The following is a 24,130-nucleotide window of genomic DNA, read 5'->3' as shown; positions in this document are numbered from 1 at the left end:
GGGGCCGATGCGCGGTTTTTCAGCAGCGCCAGGCCCTCAATTCCAGACTTCGCCCAGGAGGGGCACCGCCAGAATGGTCTTCCTCTTCGCCTTCTGGTGTCGATACAGAAAACCCTACTTTGTCTCCTCCGGCGTGAGCTGGAAGAGTTTTGACGTGCGGACGACCATTGAGTGGAATGAACCTACTTCGTCCAGGGGGGGAGAGGGGGGGGGGCCTCGGAGGCGGAGTGATGTCGATGTCCATCGTTGCTGTATCCGTGTCTGTCTCCCGTATCCCTATGGGAGTGGGCATATGTGCTGCGGTTGGTGAGGTGTTGAGTGTGGCTTCCTTTTCTTCGGCGGTGGTGGCCCGGTGTCAACAGGGCCGGTGCAGTCATCAGCATCCTCTTCTGCATCTCTGACACCTGCATGTGGAGTCGAACGAATGTCCGGAGACAAATCTCTGGGGAGTGCTGGGGGGAGTAGGCTCACTGGGCCCAGTACCTACGTAGTCGTCCCCGCCGGCAGCATAGTTGCCACCTCCGACGTCGACCACTGCCTCAATGTTCCCGTCGTCCTCCCCAATGTCCTCTGGGATTGTGGGGACAGAATCCATATCCCTTCATCGGACTAAGAAAAATCGGTGCCCTAAAGAACCTCCACGCCCCCCTCCTTTTTTTGAGTCCTGCTGGGTCGGTCTTTGGCTTAAGGCGGCATCCTCTTCTCTGGGGTCTTTTCCACTGGTTTGGCCGAAGCCTCCTGCCTGGGAGGAAGGGCCACTCTGGCCACACGAGCCCGGGTCTGCCACCTTTTCGCCTTTGAAAGAGTGGCCGCCACCAACTCAATTTTTGAGGACCACTTAGCCTGGATCACTTCGGCCTTCATGGGCAGGTCGCCCTGCCGCTTGTCCTTCTCCAGTCTCTCCCGCAGCTTCCCAGTGGTAGCGGACTTCCTCTTCGACGAAAATCTGGAGCGGTTGCTGGAGACCAAGGCCGATTGAGAGGCTGTGTGTGCCCTGCCCGCTGCGGGAACCGCTTGAGCAGCGACCCCGACGGAAATTGACTCCCTGTGCTTGGCCTTGTCTTGGGCCCCCACGGGTGAAGCTCCCACAAAGGACTTAGAATCTCGCTCTGACTGGCCAGTTGAGGCATGCCTCTATGAGCCACACTGGGTAGAGGCCTTGGTCTTGATCCACGCCGCCAGCCTGATGTGGCGATCCTTCATGGTTTGCTTGGTAAAGCGAGAGATCTTGCAATCCTCCTTGTGCGTTGGGTGAAGAGCATAAAGGCACTGGGAATGCTTGTCCTCCACGAAAACATTTCTCAAACCGCAGCTGGTGCAGAGCTTGAAGAGGGATCCTCGGTCCTTTTCCTCCGACATGCGGTGTAGGCCTGATGGCCTTCTGGAATGTTTGAAGTAAAACACTTGTCGATTCTGCCATTGAGGAGCGAAGAAAGATGCTGACAAACAGATCCCCCATTTGTTGGATGAAGAAACTATAGAGCACACAGGCTCGATCAAACAAAATAAAATGAAATTTCACAGCAAAAAGGCGTCAAAACCACAGAAAGCTCTAAGAGCGAAACACAAGGACTCAACACTTAGATGTCTGGTAAAAATCTGAAGATGGCTGTCAGAGGAGGGGCTTAGGGAGAGGGCAGTCATTGGCTGGGGGCTGTATGACCCAGAGCTCAGTGATTGGTTTATAGGCGAAAGACAGATTGTAAACGAAAGTGAAATTGTTTTTTACCGAGGATTCCCGGCCTGACAGGGAATATTTATGAGCATGTGAATTCATGCCAGACCCAATGCCGGAGAATATAGAACATGCTGCCATTGTGCCACTTCAGACAGGCTAACAGTTCAATTGGATCCCAAGGGCAATGACATTTTTATTGGCTAATGTTTAGCCGTTTGCGTAATGGTCTTGTCCTTGCTAGGTGGGACTGTTCCCCAAATATCCTGATAACCTGCCCACATTATCTGCCAATGAAGAAAGCACTATGCACTTTATACTCATCTGCCCATGGTATTTAGAGATCAGGAGAAAGACTTCAGCCGATAGTTTTAAGATCAGAAAAGTTCATGCACATGATACATCAATGGCATAACCAATCTTAAATCACTTTTGCACATGGTTTCACAACATCAAAGTTAGATATTGCCAGGAGATGGGACCTATTTAGCTCCTGGTTATAGCCAAGGGGAGCCTGGTTACTTTAAAACCAAGAGCTACTTGAGACTGCCCAGGCAAGTGGTACCATACAAACATAGCCATCTGATATTAACTGCAGGTGTTGGTAATGTGCATAAAAGAATAAAGGGCACACCTAAGGCACATTTAAATCATATTGGATAATCTATAATGGGCACAAAAAGAGTTTGCATCTTGCGCACAAGTTAGATTTGCTGCGCTCTATGTACTAGCTCCTGGTCGGCCAAAAATAGCTCCTGCCTAATGGGCCAGCACTGATACCCAGGAGCTACTTTTTGCTCCTGGTCAACCAATCCAATTTTCGACCCCTGCAACATTGTACATGTGTGCTTACTATGAACTACCTTTATTTGTAGACAGCATTTTATCGCTTTCAAATGCCATCAATGTATTTTTGTTGGCTTAAGAAATGTTTCACTGAAAAAAAGTAATTGAAAATTGAGCTAAGGAAACTAAAGCACCAGGAGATACAGTAATTTGTCCAAGTTTGAAGCACTTGGGAAAAGGGATGCTTGGGTTGGGATCAAGATCTTCTATTCTGAATACAGCAACTTGGCACACCACCTTTTCTACTACTTTATTACATTTTAAAAATAGACAGCACTGCATACCTTTGTCCAGTTTATTTAATTCTAAGCATTCTAACGTGTCGGATAAAGAAGTTAGAGTACATGGGGAACTATTTGCCCAAAATCACCTAAACCTTTTGCTCTTTAAAGGGCAGTGATGAGGTCTTACTGATTAAAGCACTTGTGGAAAATGTGTGTTAAACAGTGTCTGGGCTGAAATTAAAACAAACTTGGTGAAGATAGCTTAAATTACCATAAACTGGTCTGGCTTGCTTGGTTAGTTAGTTAATACTTGGTCTCAAAATGGGAAGTATTTCACAGTGACCGACAGTTTGGTGGAAGATTCTGCAGTGCTGGTGGGGAAAACAGAAACTGGCCTAACCAATGACCAATTGCAGGTATTAAGAGTTAATAAGCGGGCACTAAAAGTAACTATTCAGTATCAGTCATCACCCAGTTTGAAGGAGCTCTGGTGAACAATGAGCTAGCAGAACATACAATGCTACAAATCTAGCTTCCACATGAGATGCAAAGTGTCCATTATACACTGCCCACTATGCTTCAAATGTCCTCCAGATGGGCCCTAATGCTTCTTTATAAATAACTCCAAATGGTTTGTATTGCACCAGTTGGAAGCCATACATCGCTCATGGCAGTTGCTGGTGTCAAGCGATGTATTGCACCAGTTGGAAGCCATACATCGCTCATGGCAGTTGCTGGTGTCAAGCGAACCTGGCTTCTCTTGGCTGGATTCAGGAGGTAAATAGCTCAAAGTTGTCCCCATTCCATCAAAAAGGGATTTTACCTGGATCACTAGTATTGTCATTCTGCAGTGTCTGCTGCAACAAGGCCATTCTGAAGTCTTTATTCAGTGTAGAGAAAAGCAGTTTGAGACCCATTCTTGCTCCTTCAAAAAAGATAACTACTTACAAGTGTTTCCCCATTTCGAACAACTGCAAGGTACACAGCGGTAGCAAACAGGTGTTGCCTTTGGATGGTCTGGATCTTGCTACATCTGGTTTGTTAAGACAGTGCACAATGTTGACAATTATCCTACATCAGCACTGGCTTGGATGAGTTTGATGCTAGGTGGCCAGATTACCTACTTTAATTCCAGCATGCTTGTGTGAAAGGTCTTGCTCTCCAAACAGATATCCTGGTTAAACAAGCAATCAAGGTGTTCTCGCCCTTCCAAGCATGCATTTGGTGAAGAGATTTACTTGGATTTGAATTTATTAAGATACTCCTTACCACAAGTTTCTTTAATGGCACCACGTATACAATGGAGCAGCTGTTGGGGACATTATCAGTTTCACCTACAAAGAACCAATTTCTTTGAACACTAATCGATGGACTTTTGAAGGAGTCTCAGGTGCTTGGCAATATGAAGATACAGAAAGTAATTACGCCTAGTAGTGAAGACAATAGGCTGGATGTCAAGTTGGGATTTATTTGGACATTAAAACTGGTGAATATGAAACTGTCCCCCAAAAAACAGTTTGTGTTCCTTGTGTCCAAGACTGCTGCTAAGCAGGGAATATTTTTCTATAGGCGAGCCACCTTGCTCTTGAGATGTGACGACCCAGATGTTTAAGAATTTCTAAAGCAGTCAATGACCTGGAGAGGTTTTTGTACGTTTTTTATTACGAACCTGCCATTCAGTCAATTTGCCACTGCTGTGTACGTGAACACTAGTGAAGCAGGTGCTATGCCTTATAGGGAGACCTTGGAATGGCAATGTTGGCTTACCATTAACCTTGGGAACTCTAGGGAGTTATTGGCCACCAGAATGTGGAAGTATGCATTTATTTGGTGTCCATTCAAAAATGGGTCAGCATTCTCCTGTGCTTCTCAGTCAAAGAAATCATATTAAACTGCAGTAGTTCGGGCACCTCGATTGCCTTATTTTCTAAAATCACACAAAACTCCAAAAACGATTGTCAAAGTGTTAAGGTTTTAGTGAAGTCACTGATGAGCCTTCGACGCTTACGAAAAAAAAACTCAGTCCAACACTGAAAACTCAAATGTGCGTTGTAATTTCTGATGGGTTGTAAACTTTATTCTAATGCCTAACCGTGGGTGAGACAAAATGAATTTCTAATAAAGTTACTCACCGTAGTGACTACCTTACTCCTAGTCCATAGTCTCCTTTGCTCCATACTTATAGGACATTCCTCCGTCCTGTGGGATGGGACCCGAGCACTTTGGAAAAAGCATCCCATTTTTCAAAAATGTGTCCTTCCTCTTTATGGGGGGTACCACATACGGCCGTATCCCCGCCCTCCTTAGCTCTGCCCAGCGCATCGCCCATCAGTCCTTTTCCACCACCAGATCTGAGACCTTTAAGCAATGACATAGGAACCTTTTGGCGGGGACAGCGGGCGGGCATATGAAGGAAAGGTGACTATGGACTAGGAGTAAGGTAGTCACTACGGTGAATAACTATTATACTCCTACGTCCCGTCCCCTTTCCTCCATACTTATGGGAGATTCCCAAGCAATCCTCACAGGAATTACAGGTGGATGGAAAACTCCTTATTGAAACAGGTTTTTTAGCACAGCTTGACCGAACTGAGCATCAGCTCTGGAGCTCAGGTCTAAACAGTAATGTCTAAAAAAAAGGCAATGGGGAGGCCCACATAGCCGCTTTCACGATGGTCTCCAAGGGGACATATGTTTGGAAGGCAACAGCAGCCGCCTTGCCCCGTACAGGATGAGCATGAATCCTTTTGGAGGTTGAAGACCCTGAACAGTGTAAGCCTCCGCAAAACGGGCAACAATCCATTTGGAGATGGACGTTTAAGGCTGGCTTAACTTGCGGATTACCGAAAGTCACCAAAAGCTGAGAAGAGTTCCTAAACTCAGATTTTCTGTCCAGCTAGCACTTAAGAGCTCTTGTAATGTCCAGGCAATGCAAAACCCTCTCAGCCTCTGAGGCTGGGTTTGGGAAGAAGACCGGCAAGGAGATGGACTGATTCAGATGAAAATCAGAGACCACTTTTGGAAGGAAGGAAGGATTCATCCTCAAAACAACCTTATCCTTATGAAAAACCAGGAAGGGATGTTCCACTGACAAGGCCTGGAGCTCACTCACATGCCTTGCCGAAGTCACAGCAACCAAGGACACTTTCCACGAAAGGTACTAAAGGTCTACCATAGACATGGTCTTGTCCCCGGTCAGGTAGACTCTGCAGTCGATCGTGTTCCAACGAAAACCCACGAAAGTCCAGTCCTAAGATACCATCATGGAAGATTTCTGCCAGTTCACCGACAGCCCAAGGTGGAACAGGAGCTGGAGGAGAGACTAAAGATTGTTGGAGGCTTTCAGCGGGCAAGGACTGCGCAACAGCCAATCGTCCAAATACAGGTACACATGGATCCCCTAAAGCCGAAAATAAGCTGCAATAACCGACATTTACGTAAAGACACGCGGTGCCTAGCTGAAGCCAAAAAGGGAGCACTCGGAACTGGAAGTGCACTTCCCCCACAGAAAACCGTAGGTATCTCCAGTGTGGATTCCAGATCAGGATATGCATATACGTGTCCTGAAGGTCCACCACGCTAAGCCAATCACCCTTCTGTAAAGAGGACTTTATCTGACCAGGCGTGATCATCTTGAATTTCTCTTGGTGTAGAAAAAGATTAAACTGGGAAAGGTCTAGGATGGTGCGCAGGCCAGCCTGGTTGGATTTGGGCACCGTAAACAGCCGGGAGTAGAAGCCCTCCCTTCGCTCTCCAAGGGGAACGGGTTCCACCGCTCTGAGATCCAGTAACTTCTGAATCTCGGCTCTGAGGGAGGGCGACCTAGACTGCTGGAAGGGAGGACTGATTGGTGGGGTAGGGGGAAGGGTTAAGCGGAAGCCCGCCCGAGCGACTGACAAGACCCACCAGTCCTCGGTGATGGTCTGCCACGCCTCCCAATGAGACACAATGCGTCCTCCCACGGGGTCTCGTGCGAACGAGGAGAACCCTAATTTGGCAGGCTTTTCAGTGGTGTTACCACCTGAACCTGAGGAGGAGGCGGCTGAGGAGCAGGAGAAAAACAGTCCGTTGCTGCCTCCGGAAGTTATTACCCGAAGGAGTATCCACTCTCTGGGATTTCCGTTCTAGGAAGATCCTGAAACCAGAGGAAGGCCGCCTTTGCAACAGCGGTCTCTGGGTCCTAAAAGGGGTTTTAACCAGGACTGACAAGGACTTAGCTGTCTGGGTGCTGTCCTTCGTTCTGGTGAGCTCCACATCCATTGTGGAATGAAAAAGCTCCATACCGTCAAACGGCAGGTCCAACACCTTGTCCTGTACCTCCTTCGAGAACTTGGTGGCATGCTACCACGCCTGTCGAGGTGTCAACACCCAGCATAAGGCCCCAGCCAACGTGTCGACGTGATGAGCCGCAGTCTCAAGCAGATCCTGGGCCAAGACTATGGCATCAGATAAACTTGCCTTAAAGTCTTCCAGCTTCTCAACCGGAATGAACTCCTCGAACTCCGACAGACCTTTCCACATCTTCATATTCATATTCGCCCCCGCTAACACCAGTTCCGCATTAGCCTGCCGGAGCTGCAAGGCCGAGTTAACAAAAATCTTCCTCCCAAGGGAGTCCAGGAGTTTGTCCTCTTTCCCGAGAACCTGAGTTGCCGTCGTAGAAGGAGGCTGCAGGCCTGGACTGCAAAGTGGCCGCGGCCAGCACTGTGGAGGAGGGGGGGCGGACAAGATGGCAGGGCCACCTCTTCCGAAGAATGCACCCTGTACCGCGCGCCAATTTTCTTATTGACGAAAAGTCCAGAGTGTGGCTTTTCCCAGACCCTGCTGACCTCGGCCAAAACGTCCTTCTATAAGAACAGGCAGGTACGCTCCAAAGGAGACAAGGTGAACGCCCCCGAAAGCACACCCTCCTGCGGAGCAGGTGCCTTGGGCACTGGACCATCCAATAGACACGTCCAGTACCCGGTCGTGAAAGGCTAGTCTTCGCTGTCCTGCTCGCCCTGCACATCATCTGACAGGTCAGGATCCTGCTGAACCGTGTCGGGCACCGCCTTGTCCACGGGGACAATGGAGGCAAGGGTGGAAGGGTCGGTGGAGGCACCTTGGCAAGGGCGGCGCTGGTGGAACAGGTGGAGCCGGAGGCACAGGAGGGCATATTTCCCTAAAAAGACCCTTGAAATACTCTCTCATGGCGTCAGTACGCATGAGCGTCTGAAATTTGCCGAAAAAGGTGTCCTCCGGAGACTGTTTTGAAACTGCCAGAGAAGGCCTCTCATGAGGAGGATAATTCCAGGGACGCAGAGGGGAGGGTTGCCACACAGACCCATCCCCCGAAGTGTCCACAAAAATCAAAGGAGCCAAACCCACAGGCAACGAGACATTGTGCGGAAGGGGCATCCGGGCGTTCCAATCATAAACTGGACGAAACAGATGTCCACAAGGAATTTTATGTTCACCCACGGAACCAACTCCTACACCTAAGGCTGATGGCATAGTTGTAGGGGAAGCACCCAAAATGGCTGCCGTGGTCGTGGCGGGAACAGCCGCCATTTTGCCATCACCTGAGGGGAACTGCGGCACGTGTGGAAGTGAGGCAGGGGTCCCCGTCTGTGGGTCAGGGGTCTTAATTTTAGCCTTAACCTAAGGAACCTCGGCCGAGTCGGTACTATGAGGCCTGGAATGTTTCTGCGACATACCAATAGCCAAACTAGCCTTCACAAGAAGGACCTCGGCACTGCCGGTAAAGGAAGAACTTCCACTCCTTGCCCCCTCTACAGTTCTGGCGTCGTCACAAGAGCGGGAACAGTGAGAAACAGCTTTCACCGATAAGGCCTTGGCAGGCCTCTCAGAAATGTTGGTCACTTTAGCCTCTGCACGAGGGACCTCAGACCCAGGTCCGGTAACAGCCTTAGTAGCGTGGGCCTTTACCATTTGTTCGGAAACACCAAACCCAGCCGAGGCCTCGCGGCGCACCCCGGTACTTTTGAGGAAAGCAGATAACAAGGCCTCAGAGCGAGCTCCAGTACCCCGCGACTCATTAGAACTGGGTCTACAGGCAGGCCCCACAGGAGGGAGCCTCGAAGCGTGCTCCGGTATCCACAGGCACCTTACGGAGACCCTTGGAGAATACTCTTTTAAAATTAGACCCAGAAGGCACCTCGGGGCAATCCCCGGAGACAGAGCGATCAACGCTCCTCCCGGCTCGGGAAGAGCCCGGGAAGGTATCTCCCGGGCCGGGGTGCTCTGAAAAGTAAAGAACTTACCGGGCGTTCTTTGTTCGTCGATAAACGTCTGAAAATGCGAAGGAGTACGACGCTTAAACACCTCCTTCCACCGCTCCAACAGACGTTTAAGTGCCCGGACCGAAAGGGAGTCGCAAAAAAAAAAAAAACAACAGGAGTCCCAAGGGTGATCCGGACCCAAACACTCTAGACAAAGGATGGGGATCCGCCCTCGCGAAGCGTCGGTGACACGATGAACAATCTGGAAAGGCTAGTTTTAACGGCAGACAGAATACACGATCGCTAGCGAGAGCCAGAGAGCAGGAAAAAAGAGAAGATCTTCCGAGGATGCAAGCGTGTCCAGTCCCGAACGAGCGGAGAAAAGGACTGATGGGCGATGTGGAGCCGCGATGGGCGGGGTTACGGCCATGTGCCGGGACCGGCGTAGAAAGAGGAAGGACTAAAGAAAATTGAAATTTTTGCATGCTTTTACAAAGCGCTCCAGTCCCGTCCCACAGGACGGAGGAATGTCCCATAAGTATGGAGGAAAGGGGACGGGACATAGGCGTATTAACTAGTACACACCTGTGTTGACGTGGGTGGAGTCTTTCAGAACTATGCTGACAATAGCATGTTCATATTTTCCCGAAAATGTGATTAGGAGACTCACCCCAAATCACTCGGGTAACATCTTTGAGCAGACTGAGAACTGTATGAAAGTTAAGTGGCTCAGCTTGAATCAAGATAGTCATGTCTAGACTATTCAACCCCTGCGAGGGATATGGCTAGATATCCCTGAGATTATTTCAGGATCCATCCCAGTTCATAAGAAAGTGAAAATGTTAGGGGCCATCTCAACTCGTTCTTACAATGAACATGCAGATAATCCCCCATCGCCAACTCTAATTATCCAATGCTCTTAAGACAACAAACACCCTTGTTGTCGGAGACGCATTGTGCCACCAATACCTGTCATTAATTGGTTAAACTTGGTTATTAGAATTCCTTTTTTGGAGACATTAACATACATTTTTTTTGTTGCACGTGTAAAATAAATTCTGTTTTTAAAATAGTTACAAAACATGCCCCCACAAATCAGATCTACAAAGTACTTGGACAAATGCATTGGCTCATGGTAGTCACTTAAATTGGTAACTATTACACAAAAAGCGTTTAATAGCTCACCTCCATCTTTTTGAAAACGCGTCTCAAAATGACATTGACCCGAAAAGCAAGAACCTGATGTCCAATGTCATCCCTAGGGGTCTGCCCATTTAGCAGGTCATTTTCTGTCCTATCGACCAGAAAATGTAAAGCATTACCTAGCGATTAACTGTATTTAAGATAAAAAAATTCAAGAGCAAAATCAAAGTGGTTCTCTTTAAGCCCCCCGTCCCCACCACCCCCAATATATTCATTATTTTGTGGAGCTCTGCACTAGACACCCTCGGGTGATAGCATATCACTACCACCAAATCAAACTTTAACGAAAAAAATTGTGACATCTGAGCACTCTCCTGGTAAGCAACTAAAGTATCCTCATGCAAATTCTCTTGTTCAATGACCATCATTGGCATCATTTATAAATCCTTATTAGATTTAAGTATCTTCCATTCCAAATCGACCCTCTTTACAGTTTACAAAGCATTCCCAACTTGCAAACAAGGATCATCCCCCATGTAGCACAAACAAAATGTTTCTGCAGGTCAGCAGGTTAACATTTTTGATGCTAGTCATCTGTGGTGGGAACATGGGGCGATTTCCAAATGTATTCAAAGTTCAGTTTGTGCAGTAGTAACATCTGAAGTAGTAGACATTTTGGGAGCAATTCTCCACTCCCATTTGGTAATTCACAATTTTCAAGAAGTCAGTCTGTACTGCAATTATTAAAAGTAATACTTACTTTGACTTTTTCTCTTTGCCATTAGCTGTCCGATCTTTTTCTCGGTTTTTACTTTTGTAGCTTTTGCGCCTACAAATAAAGTTGCATGTTAACATCACCAAAGCACAGATGTTCAGGTAAATACTTTGCTTTCAAGGAAAATGTGGCAAAATAGAAACGTTGGTTATTTGCAATAAGAGTTTGAAGCCTAATGTGCATTACAAAACCGAATACTATGCAGTAAGAAGCCATCTCATGGCTGGCTCGGTCTTGATGAGATACAAGCAGCTTTAGATATTGAAGGCAGCAATTCTGTTTTGACGGTACAGGTTGTTTTCCCTTTAGCATCCTTGGAGAGACATTAGATTATTTTCATAAACTTTAAGCATTATTTTTATTAATGTATCCATGAAATCACTCCGGGATGTTAAATAGACGTATGTCAATGTGTACATTTGGCAGCAAAACTAACTACAGGTAACTTGTTTCTGCTAGAGTATTTTAGAAGCACCTATGCATAAATATGAAGTATTTCTATTCGAGTTCGTTTAGCCGAAGCATTCATAAAATGAATCTCTGCAATACATGCAATGAACCGTGTGGTAGAATTCTTTCCACTAGTTTAAAGGCGATGCAGGTAACTTTACAACTTTCTCCCGATACTGAACAACGGGCCTGCATCCTACAAACCACCTTGTTATTGCTATGCTTCTGCTTTAGTAGCATATCCAAACCCAAAGGCCAGCAGAGCTGCAGCGTCGCCGGCTAAGTGTACCATCTCTGTAGTCCAAACATCAGCCAATCTTTAAAATGGCCAGCAGCACAATTGCACCTGAACATGCTGATCCAAAAGGAGAAACCTATTCCTAACCCGATGTAGTGATAAAAAGGGAACCGGAGATGAGGGTGAGGAAGTCCGGAGCACTGAGAAAAGATGATGCTCAGATTGTCTCGTGCAGCAAGGAAGAGAGAAGCACAATGGGAGGGAGAAGTGAGCAGAGCGGAGGCTGGGGAAAGAAGAACAATGGAAGTGGGAGAGAAAAGAGCAGTGCAGAGGTGGGTGGCTATGGAAGAAGCAGCAGAGAGAGCTAGTAAAGGAGATTGGATAGTAAAAGTAAGTCTGTACGTTGAGGTGAAGGAAGAGGTTTTGTTGTGGACCAGCGAGGAGGCCAGGAAGAAGGGAAGGAGCAGAAAGCACCAGAAATGAGGAATGCAATGGAAAAGAGAAGGTGAAGTCCCAGAAGCTTAACTGCGAGCAGACCCTAAACTGGTGGAGCGGGGCCTGGGGCCTTGGGGAGTTTGTCAATATCAGAATCCAACATCACAGAAAGAATCCGATAGACAACCCAAGGCATGAGCGGTGTTTGGGCCATATATTCCAGAAAAACAAGTGTCCCTCAACGACACTCTAAGCAAGTTCTACCAAAGACAAGAAAGACTACAAGATATCAAGAAAGAAGTGCAGGGACGCTTTAAATTCCAGAAACTGCTTTGTCACCAAGAAGCCAGATTTTGTTCGTGGAAGGAATGAAGACCAAGAAAAGCCATTTGCCCCATTTCGGAAACGCCACCATGCAGGTTCAAGCCAACTTCATCCCATTGTTTTCTGTTGTAACCAATAGAAACTGGACCAGTTCTTCGGCTTCAACCCGAAGTAAAAACAGACTGCAGGCACCTTCCTGAAAAATGTGTTCTAGGATACCTTATTTCCAAAAAACTAAGCAAAGTTTTGACAAAAAGAGCTGGCATATGCTGTTCACTACCTGGGAAATTATCAGAAGTGGGGGGGGGGGGGGGGGAGCAAGTGGTTCCAGACTAAAAAAAAAACATAGGAAATGTATCACAACATATAGCAAAGAGTGCATTGTGATTGCCATAAGTTCCAAGAATTCCATCCAGGCTGTTTTCTAGCTGTCAACCGAATGAAGGTTTGCAACAAAACGTGTACGAAATATAACATGCCACAAGGGGTGCAATGTTACACACAGTAAGACTAAGCCTAAATAGTCCACACCAATATACAGGAGGGAATCAGCAGGATATGGTTTTTGCAGTAAAAATAAAGTAAAGAAAAAAAAAGAATTCCAATCTTTTTTTTAAAAAAAATCAAATACTGACATTATTAGGGTATTTATTGAGAGTGAACCTAGCTTTGGGAACAACATCACTTTAAAATCATAAGGGGGGACATGGTGAGGTACGCAAAGAAACAAGTGGGAGGGGATCTAACAGGGAAGGGGGATGCAGCAGGATTTGCAGAGGATACATGCTCGCAGCAGGAGCAAGAGCAGTTCGATGAGGGTAGGGTGATATGGTCAAATTTTTGGGGTCCTTTGAAGAGTCATGCTGCAGTATGTAGGACACCTCAGGCGTACCAGAAAGTGTTCCAAAAGGACATTGCCACCATCGAGCTCCTCGGAGCAAGGGTTGGACAGCAGATCTTAAGTTTTCGGGGATTAAGGGCGCTATTTATACATTGTATTGTAATTAGATTTCTAAATCGCTTTACGTTAAAATTAATGAGATAATGGTACAATAAGGGATTACTACAATGCAAATACTGGAAAAAACGGAAGTAGAATAAGAAAATCCATACAAACATGAAATGCCAAGATGAACCAGTAAAAACTCAATATGATGGTCTTGCAAATTAACGAAAAAAGTACAAGACAAAAGGGTTACCTTTAATGAATAAAAAGGAGGACATAGCTGGCAAGCTATAACAGCCGGACAACATTGGTGAAGGATAGGTGGCAAAAGTCACCAGAAGCACCATGGAGGTGGCCACTCCACCAACCCTACAACAGTCAGTCAATAACACCATCACAGTCCCAGGCTCACCGCTGCACCAACCTTCAATACTATGCCACAAATCTGCCAGCTCTGGATACCAATAGGCTAGCCACAGCTGGCCTACCACAAGTTCCATATGGCAACGGCCGGCCCAGCCATGAACTAGGCACGAGGGAGCGTGCCATCCAATCCAACTAAGTCCCACGAATCCACAACCCACACACAAGTAGCCAGGTTCTTCATCAGCCAGGTTCTTCATCTGCAACCCCCATTTGGGCACAGGGCAGAGGTGTCAATGCTATCACTAGGCCATTGCAGCACTGGCCCACACTCCCCACAGGACCAGAGGCAAGCAGACACAAGGCTATGCGCTGGCTCAATGCCACCACACAAGCAGCACCACCACAGCTACAGCCGCCATTGCCACACTGCTGCCGCCCCTACGTCGCAGAGGATCCTCATCTTCATCCCACGCCGGACTGCTGAAAGGAAAAGCAGTGACTCACTTGCACAGAATCCCACACCACTATTAAGGAGAATGGTGACTCTTTTCATTCTCAAAAGATGGCAGGTTGTGAAAATGACACTGCGATAAAGAGGGAGAATGCAGAACCAAAAGTTCAGGGTAACAAAGCATTGATCCTTGAAAGACTCAAGTGGCCATGTATTTGCAGTCTTCATTTTGAACACATTTGTTATTGCTTTGAAAAAGCTTTGCGTGGAGAAAAGTTAGACATGAAGCAGTGGTTTTCCCCATGAAGCTCAACCTTTTAATCATGATGGAAATATTTACTGTAACGAAGCGCTAAGACAAGAGTGGAATTCTACCTTCTTGTCTCAGTATCCCCTCCTTGTAGGAATGTCAGATATATATTCAAGAGGGCGATGGATGGTCCTAGAAACATTCAAGTGCTCGGACTACCAATGGGCAAAACGTACAAGCAGGCAGAAAAGGCAAGCTACAAGCAGCGGTCACTCCTTGAGTAAGCTTGATCAAACACACCCCAATTGGTACCCACAGGGAGCCACGTACACAAGCAATTTGCTAGCCATATGCAAAATGCAACCATTTGGGACATTGCTCAACAACCCCCCCACCCCTCTGTTTTAGGCTGTGTAACCATCTAACCCAATGGCATAAAATAGCGTCGTCCAAAAGGAAAGGGGCAGACTCCCTAACAGCAGCTATAGCACAGCAGTTCTGATTACATTCCGGAGGGTGAAATGATAGCAGGAAGGTACAATTAACCACAGTAGACACCACACTACCAGAACAGTATAGTGAAAAAAATACACTACCAGCCATACAATATTTATGATATTAAAATTAATTAATCATAAAACACAGCATAGTGTAGATAAAAACAGGGCATGGCCAGTTTAGGCCCAACTCACTCCTCACCCTAAACTGTAATAATCATGCCCGATAGTAGACACTATACATATAGGCTTTCCAGAGAAGTCAAGGAAAGGCCCCTACACAATATTACTCACAATAGGTATTTGACAGGAAAAAGGTAACCACAAAACTTATTTGAAGGTTACCTGCAACACTAAAAGCATAAAATACAATTATAGCATTTAGAAGGGGTGGGAGTTGGGGGGCAATAAAGTAGAAAAGGAAGATCCTGCGAAATGTATACTGTGGTGTGGAGTCCCGGGAATAACCAATGCATCTAAACACAAAATACCACACCACTAATACAATTTAAAACAGAGCTGATCTCCAAACTATTTTACTACAAACCAATGTTATTCTCATTACAAAATGTTAAAAACAAGGTTAACATGACATTCACAAAGCATATTCAAAAAATATTTTTTGAAAATGTATTTCACCAAATCAAGAAAAAAAGTACCAAAAACGGGCTCCTTGTACATTTAACTTTCTTCTACCATACATGGATACATTGCAGCAACATAAATAATACGTCGCTCATCACCTTCTCTACATGGTATGGTTCCTATGTGTTATTACTAAGCCTCTCTGGGAAACCAACTTTAAAAAAAAAAACTTCATTTAAAATCCAAAGACAACCTCATGTCCCTCAAAGCAGAGTACACCCACACACCAAATGGTTAAAAATCATTTTTCAAAAATCTTCAGGTCGCTCAATTGATCAAACCTGTAGCACACCAAAGACACGCATTTATAGCAATAAAGTTACTCACCGTAGTGACTACCTTACTCCTAGACCATAGTCCCATTTCCTCCATACTTATGGGACATTCCTCCACCTTGTGGGACGGAACCGGAGCACTTTGTAAAAATCACCATATTTTTCAAAAATGTGCCCTTCCTCTTTTTACACCGGCTACCACATGCAGCTGTAAAGCCACCCTCCTTAGCTCCGTCCAGCGCATCGCCCATCAGTCCTTTTCTATCGCCAGGTCTGTGACCTTTAGGCAGAATTAGGGGGCGTGGCCTGATGTCCATGGTGTGAGGACGCGGTTCCCGGGAGCTCCGGCCGAGCCGCGCAGTCCGATCCTGTTCTGGGTACCGAAAACACAACAAATCAACCCATCCTTCGGTGCAGCTGTACATCAGGCGATTAGCTGCATCCCACGACTTGTTCCGACAGAAATCGGAGATCAGGGAACTTCGACGCTTCAGCCCGGCCTCCCCCTGCCCCCTGAGAGAGGTGCACGGGAGCTGGCTGAGTCGCGCAGTCGCTTCCCGATTCGGGCGTTGCGGCTTCTCTGCGGCGCCCAGCCTTTGGTGCAGCCGTAAATCAGGCGATTGGCTGCACCCGACTCTTTGCCCCGACAAGAAACGGAGGGCCGGGGCCCACTGAGACGCTCCGGTCGGACTCCCCCTGGCTCCCACAAGAGACTCCCAAGATGGCGGCCGTGTTGATCTGACGATCCTGGAACGACCCCGGGGCAGGACAGGGAGCGCACACCCTGAAGGGGCCTGATCCCAGCCCTCCAGTCGCCTCTACCATTGCCCCCTACTGTCCCGGGGCGCGGGCCACTACAGGACCCCATCGATCCATCGATACATCGACCACGGACCGCTTGGTGCTGGTGCCCGCGCCAACGAAGCCGGAGCGCGACTGGGGGGGGGTCACCGAGTGGGGGTTACTGGACTTTCCGGACCACCTACTGTATCCCTGACCCGGGGCGCCCAGGACGGACTTCCTATTCGTCGGAGAGCGGATCCCCCCGCCAGCGCAGACCTACACACTTCGACCTGGACCGGAGGCTGGCTCCAGATCCACTTAAACTACAACGCTCACAGGTGAGACCTTCCCGGTTTGGGCCATTACCAGCGGACCGGGCCTGGCGGCTTTCTCACGGGGTTGTGGGACCTTGCCTGCCCACCCCAAGCAGCGCCGGGAGCCCACGCTGCGGCGCTCCCACTGAACTCCCGACTCCTGCACTCCCCCCCCGGCCAACCACACTACATCAGGCAATGCTGTCACCCTGAACGATCCGGACCTCTCCTGTCCTACTAAAGGCAGGGCGCTCACATCCACAGTGCGCCCAGATCCCGAACCACACAGAGCCTAATACCCCCGCATCTCTACGTCCCGCCGAAATCAAGCCAGAAAAGACGAGAGAGGCCGCCTGCCCCGACAGGAATCCCCTGCGCTCCCAATCAGAACCGCGACAGCCCATCATGGCAGCAGCAAGAAACAAAGCCAAAAATGCCACCCTAGATCCTTTTGTCACGGCGAAATCTCACCCCACCGCCCAGACTGCAACAGATGACTCAGCAGCACGAGATAGCCCGGACACCAGACACAATCAGCTGCTAGGGGCGATTGAGGCCCTAAAATCATTTATAGACAACAAGATAGGTGAAGTAAAAGCTGACATCCAGCTGATAAGGCAAGACGCTCGCAACCTAACTGAACGTGTCACCATTGTGGAGTCATCTCAAGAGGACATGGCAACCGAATCGGCAGCCATGAAATCAGAACTTGCAGAACTTAAACACAAGGTAACCCTGCTGGAGGCGAGGTCCGAGGAAGCGGAGGGCCGCGCTAGACGCAGCAACATTAGGATACTGGGCGTACCGGAGGGGACAGAGACTGCTGACCCCACGACCTTCGTGGAATCCTTAATCCAACAAGAGATCGGGGTAGCAAACCTCTCACAGGGCTTCGCCATAGAGAGAGCACACAGATCGCTCCAGAAGAAACCACCCCCAGGATCCTACCCTCGCCCCATCATAGCAAAGGTCCTCAATTTCCGAGACCGGGAGGTGATCCTGAAGTTCAAGGGAGGGAGGAGAGATAAAACGAGGCAACTCAAGAATCACAATCTACCCCGATTATACTCAGGCGGTCCAGAGAGCGAGGAACTCCTTTGTCCCAGTTAAGGCCAGGCTGAGGAAACTAGACCTAAAATATATGCTGCTATATCCCTCCAGGTTGAAGGTAATTTATAAAGGAAAAGCAATATTTCTCGAGACACCAGCCGCGGCTAACATGTGGATGGAACACAATAACCTGGCTGAGATCCCTGTTGAATCCCCACACGGGGAACTTAACGAAGGTACCCAAGGATGAGGGCTACACGTCCCGACACAGGTGCTTGCACCCTTCCACAATTGCCTGAGAGGTCAAGAAACTCCAATCTCAAGAAGCAAAACTACAATGTGAGAAGCTAAAAGACTGCGGGGCTCGCCCGATCTCCCACGCATGGACACGGACCTCAACCCCACGAAAGACCAGTGCAGGCCAGTTGCCAGCACACACCTACCCGCGCCAGACACCTGGATTGGGACCGGGAGCACCTGAGCACTCCACCGTTGCGTCAGTCGCTGGGTGCACCAGTTTTAACTGTTCCACACAAGTTATTACCGTTCTGACTGCCCTTACTCTGAGGACCTTTGACCAAATGGAGCCGAACCCAAAACTAACCACTGGAGCTAATCACTCCACTCAACGTGAACAGACCATGGCTCACAATAACAAGCAAACAAGCCCTAGAGCCCTTCTCGACAATTAACGCAACCAAACAATGGCACCAAAACTTAGAGTAATCACATGGAACGTCAGGGGGGATGGGGTCCTACCTCCGGAGAAATCGAATACACTCTTACCTAAAGAGGAAGAAGATATCAATCGCACTCTTAAAAGAAACGCACCTCTCTGCCGACTCTGCAAACAAGTTATCAAATTACTGGGGGGGCCAAGGCAACGGATCATCATACTCGAAGTATGCAAGAGTGTACACATGGGTGAGCCCAGACACACCATTTCAACAGCTGGGGGTGGAGCAGGATAACGAGGGCAAGTACTTGCTGCTGTGGGGCATGCTGGAGGGCATCCGTTTATGCATAGTGAACTCGTACTTCCCCCAGCATGGCATACCCGCTTACCTCAAGAAGCTGTGCGCTAAACTCATGCTCCACAGGGACCACAACCTGCTGTGGGGAGGCGACTTCAATTGCGTCATTAATGTGGAAATGGATAGATCCACCACACCACGATCAAACAATAACCTCTCTGCTCTGGCCCTCCACAGAACAATTGAAGACCTGCACTTGGTTGACACCTGGCGAGACCTTCACCCCATTGACAGATCATATTCATTCTACTCTGCCCCCCACAACCTGCACACCAGGATAGACTACCTCTTTATAAACGACGAGCTGACCCCCCCCCAGGTCGAGTCCGCAGAGTACCTAGGCAGATCAATATCAGATCACTCCCCACTAATAGTGCAATTCTGCCTGCGACCCCCCCTACCTCCTATCCCAACGTGGCGCATGCCAGTGGAGACATTAACTGACCCTGCATTCAAGGACCACCTGGCTGAGAAACTAGAGGAGTATATAGAGATCAATAAGGGATCAGTGGAAAAACGGAGCACTCTCTGGGAAGCAATGAAGGTGGTGACAAGGGGGGAGGTGATTGCTGAGGCGGGTGGAATCAGGAAGCAATTGAGAAGGGAACTAGAGGCTGAGGAGGAAAAGATCAAGCACCTCGAAAACAATTCCCCTCCCACAATTGAGACAGAGAGCAAGCTGAGGGAGATCAGGGAGGAATGCAGAACAGCATGGGAAAGGCTCTCGAAGTTTGACTTCTCTACTCGCACCATGAAAGCTCATAAAGAGGCGGATAAACCAGGCAGGATACTAGCCTGGCTGTGCCGGAAGAAACATCCGAAGCAGGCCCTTACAGAGATCAGAGACGGTAATGGCACAATCCACACAACAAGCAATAAATGAGGCCTTCACTGACTTCTATGCGGAACTATATGCTCACAGTGACCTTATACCCGAGGCAGACATAAGAGACACCCTCGAAGAAGTAGACCTACCTAAACTGAACCCGGAGCAAATAAATATGCTAGGAGAGGTCATCACGATCGAAACCCTCTTAGTGCCGATGCTCAAGCCAGGCAAACCACCTGAAAAATGTGACTCATATCGCCCACTTGCGCTCCTAAACTATGATAGCAAAATTCTTACGACCATACTCGCTAAGAGGCTCTCAAAGGTGATAGGTTCCCTGGTACATGCGGACCAATGCGGCTTTGTCCCCGGACGCAATACTACAGCCAATCTAAGGAGGCTCCAGCACATAATGGCACAGACAGAGGAATGCAAAGAAGACCTGGCAGTACTCTCGCTCGATGCCATTAAGACCTTTGACTCGATCTACTGGGAGTGGCTAATCGAAACCCTTAGAGAGTTTGGAATGGGCGAATACTTCATCCAATGGGTCAAGGTTCTTTATAATAACCCAGTGGCAAGAGTTAAGACAGGGGGCTTGGTGTCGAGGGCCTCGGCTATTCAGAGGGGGACCAGACAAGGATGCCCAGAACTAGAATGCTACATATTCTAGGTCTGGAACCAGTGGCAATTTACTTCAGGAAACAGCTGTTCGATGCGGGCATAAGTATTGGTGGTACAGATAACATCATTTCCCTGTATGCAGACAATGTTCTTCTATACCTTTGTGACCCCCAGATGAATGCCCCGATAGCTCTAGACATCTTAGATAACTTTTCGAAATACTCAGGCATAAAGTTCAGTCGACAGAAATCATCCGCCTTCCCTCTGGCTGGCCTTAGGAGAAAGAGCACAGAAGAGCTACCCGAGATCGGGATTCAGTGGCAAGCCGAGTCCTTCCGCTACCTGGGCATCCCCATCAAGCACACACCATTCTCCACTCACGAATGCAACACTGAAGCCGCATTATCGGGGGTACGAAGATCCATCAAATTTTGGTCAAAACTACCGCTATCAGTGATGGGCAGAGCTGCAATATCTAAAATGATAATTTTACCTAGATTCCTCTATTACTTCACCAATATAACATTCTACATTCCTCCACCCTTCTTCAGGAAGCTAGAATCCCTGATCAGAGACTTTCTTTGGGGACGAACCAGGCACAGGATTACACTGAACATCCTCACACTTCCCTACTCCGCTGGAGGAATCCAGCTACCCGACTTCCAACGATATTATTTGGCGGCACAACTAACACATGTCGCCAAATGGCTAAGCGACGAGCCCTCGGCTGAGACGAACCTTCTCTGCCAGCTGACCTCACCCCTGCATCCTAAAGAACTAATACGGAACAACAAAATAGGGCCTCCTGACCCGCCCATGATAGTGCAGGTGGAGCGACAGGTGTGGAAAAAGGTTAAATCTATGCTGGGACTGCAGCACCCATACTCACCCGAGATTCCCATTCTAGCTGCCGTATGTGTAGTCCCCGATGACCTATCAAAAATGAGGAGATGGGAGAACTGTGGTGTCTACACGTGGGGAGACATGTTCGACGAAGGGCAATTCAGAGACTTTGAATCACTACAAGGAAACGACGGGCTCACCCCGAGCCACTACCTATGGTACCAAAAGGTGAAATTTATCGCCAAGAAGAAATGGAATGTGTGGCCCGAGGAACCCGAAACACACGCCCTGATCCAGGAGATGCACGGAGTTGGCGACGGTTGGAAACCAACATCAAGACTATACACCCAAATAAATGACAGACCTAACCCAAGAAGTACACGTTTGAAAGAGAAATGGGAATCCGACTTAGGGACCGAAATTACGGAGGGAGAATGGTCTAGAGCCCTAGCATACCCGAAGGAGATATCTAGGAACGCCAGATTCAGGCTAATACAGCTCAACGTCCTATATAGGACCTACATGTCCCCACACAGAATATCCACCTTCAATGACAAAGTCAGCCCGCTATGCCCATGGTGCCCCTCTGACCACGCCGACATGATCCACATGTTTTGGACCTGCCCTAAATCTCAGAAACTATGGTGCGCCGCTGAACAGACTTGCAGGAAAGCTGGCCTGGAGATATATGAATGGACACCAAAAGAGTGCCTCCTAGGCACCTACCCGAGGCTGAGCAAAATCAAGCACTTGGTGAAACTAATGGACATAGCATGCGTGTTGATAAAAAGAACGATCGCAATGGCCTGGAAATCCTCAGCAGGCCCCAGGTACGAACCTTGGATCAGGGAGATGGAAAGATGGACGATAGCAGAAACTAGAGCATGGGAGGAGGGAAGTAATCGGGGTGGGGAAGACTCAAGCTCCACACTTGAGGCCTGGAAGACCCTTCTGAGAGACGATCTTCTCGTCGACCTATAAACCCCCCTGAATCAACCACCCACAAATGGCACAATGGCCAAATCCGCGCACTGTCGCATCCATCCTGCACAAGCTACCCCACCCCCCCGCGCACCACGAAGACCAGTCAGAGCCCAACGGAATAGAGACTGGGGTTCACCTCCATAAGCAAAGACCACAATAACTCAGAGACCAAGGGACAGTCACTGTTACTTCTTTTGTTTCTTTTCCCTCCTTTTCTCTTGTTTGTTCTGTTCGCTGTTCAATGCTACCCATAACTAATAAGGCATAAGTGGTATGTAATTCATGTATCGATGCAAGCCATGATTGTAATGGTCCGGAATATAACCGTAAATGCCAAATGCCAATAAAAACATTATAAAATGAAACTGAGACCTTTAGGCAATAACAGAGGAACCTTATTAGAGGGGACAGAGGGCAGGCATATGGAGGAAAGGGGACTATGGACTAGGAGTAAGGTAGTCACTACGGTGAGTAACTATTATACTCCTACGTCCAGTCCCCCTTTCCTCCATACTTATGGGAGATTTCCAAGCACTCCTCACAGGAATTAAGGGTGGATGGAAACTCCTTATTGAAACAGGTTTTTAAGCACAGCTTGACCGAACTGAGCATCAGCTCTGGAGCTCAGGTCTAGACAATAATGCTTACTAAAAGCCGATGGGGAGGCCCACATAGCTGTTTTCGCGATGGTCTCCCAGGGAACATACTTTTGAAAGGCAACGGCAGCCGCCTTGCCCAGTACAAGATGAGCATGAATCCCTCTTGGAGGTTGAAGACCCTGAACAATGTAAACCTCCGCAATATAGGCAGCAATCCATCGGGAGATGGTCGCTTTCGAGGCAGCTTACATTGCGGATTACTGAAAGTCAACAAAAGCTGAGAAGAGTTCCTAAGCTCAGATGTTCTGTCTAGATAGAACTTCAGAGCTCTTCTAACGTCCAGGCAATGTAAAACCCTCTCAGCATCTGAGGCTCTTAGGGAAGAAGACAGGCAAGGAGATTGACTGATTCAGATGAAAATCTGAAACCACTTTTGGAAGGAAGGATTCATCCTCAGGACAACCTTGTCCTTATGAAAAACTAGGAAAGGATGCTCCACGGACAAGGCCTTGAGCTCACTCACACCTTGCCAAAATCACAGCAACCAAGGAGGACACTTTCCACGAAAGGTACTTAAGGTCGACCGTAGCCATGGGCTCAAAAGGCTTATGGCACAAGGCCGTAAGGACCACGTTCAGATCCCACGTTGTATGCGGTTTGCGAACAGGAGGGTAAAGGTGCATGAGGCCCGCAAAGTGTCTTTTAATGACTGGATATGACACTGAAAAAGAGCACTGATCTGTGGACAGATAGCTGCAATAGCCGAAAGATAAGTCCTGCAAGACAAAACGTGAATGCCAGACTCTGCCAGATGTGAGACAAAGGACAGAACCGCGTCGATCGTAGCCTCCCTGGGGTCCAGCTGCCTAGCCAAACACCAGTGGCAGAACCGTAGCCATTTATGAGATCTCGTTGAGGTTTTCCTGGCTGCCTGAATAATGCGCCGATAACCTGCAAACAAATTGAGGCCTTCTAAGGATCTGAACTCAGGCACCAGGTCACCAAGTCAAACGATTGTGGGGAGGGGTGCCACAACTGCCGAAGCTCTGCTGAAGCAGGTTGGGAACCATCGGAAGCCTGATCGGCGCACACATCGGCAGATGCTGAAGCTCTGAAAACCAAAACCTGGCCAGCCACCACAGTGCTATGAACAGAAGAGAACAATTCACTGTGCCCCTCAGCTTGCAAAGCGCCCGATGAATCGGAAGCGGAAAAGCGGAGGCCCTCATGTTGTGCCAGGAAATTGCGAGAGCATCTCCCAGATAGGAGGCTTCCAGCCCGTTTCTGGAGGCATACAGGGGAAGCTTCC

General features: G+C 48.3%; 1 protein-coding gene across 3 annotated transcripts in view; it reads right to left on the bottom strand.

Annotated features, from left to right (window-relative positions):
• CDK13 (cyclin dependent kinase 13) overlaps positions 1–24,130 on the bottom strand; it is a 1,667,419-nt gene that overhangs the window by 1,520,782 nt on the left and 122,507 nt on the right. For all 3 annotated transcript variants that reach the window (XM_069613294.1, XM_069613292.1, XM_069613293.1), the window contains exon 3: positions 10,870–10,938. In XM_069613294.1, the coding sequence (XP_069469395.1) occupies positions 10,870–10,938 (69 nt within the window). The remainder of the gene's footprint in view (positions 1–10,869; positions 10,939–24,130) is intronic.

The sequence above is a fragment of the Ambystoma mexicanum genome, chromosome 5p, assembly GCF_040938575.1.
Source record: "Ambystoma mexicanum isolate Mex_15411 chromosome 5p, UKY_AmexF1_1, whole genome shotgun sequence".
NCBI lineage: Eukaryota > Metazoa > Chordata > Amphibia > Caudata > Ambystomatidae > Ambystoma > Ambystoma mexicanum.
This window is presented reverse-complemented; position numbering and strand designations above follow the sequence as displayed.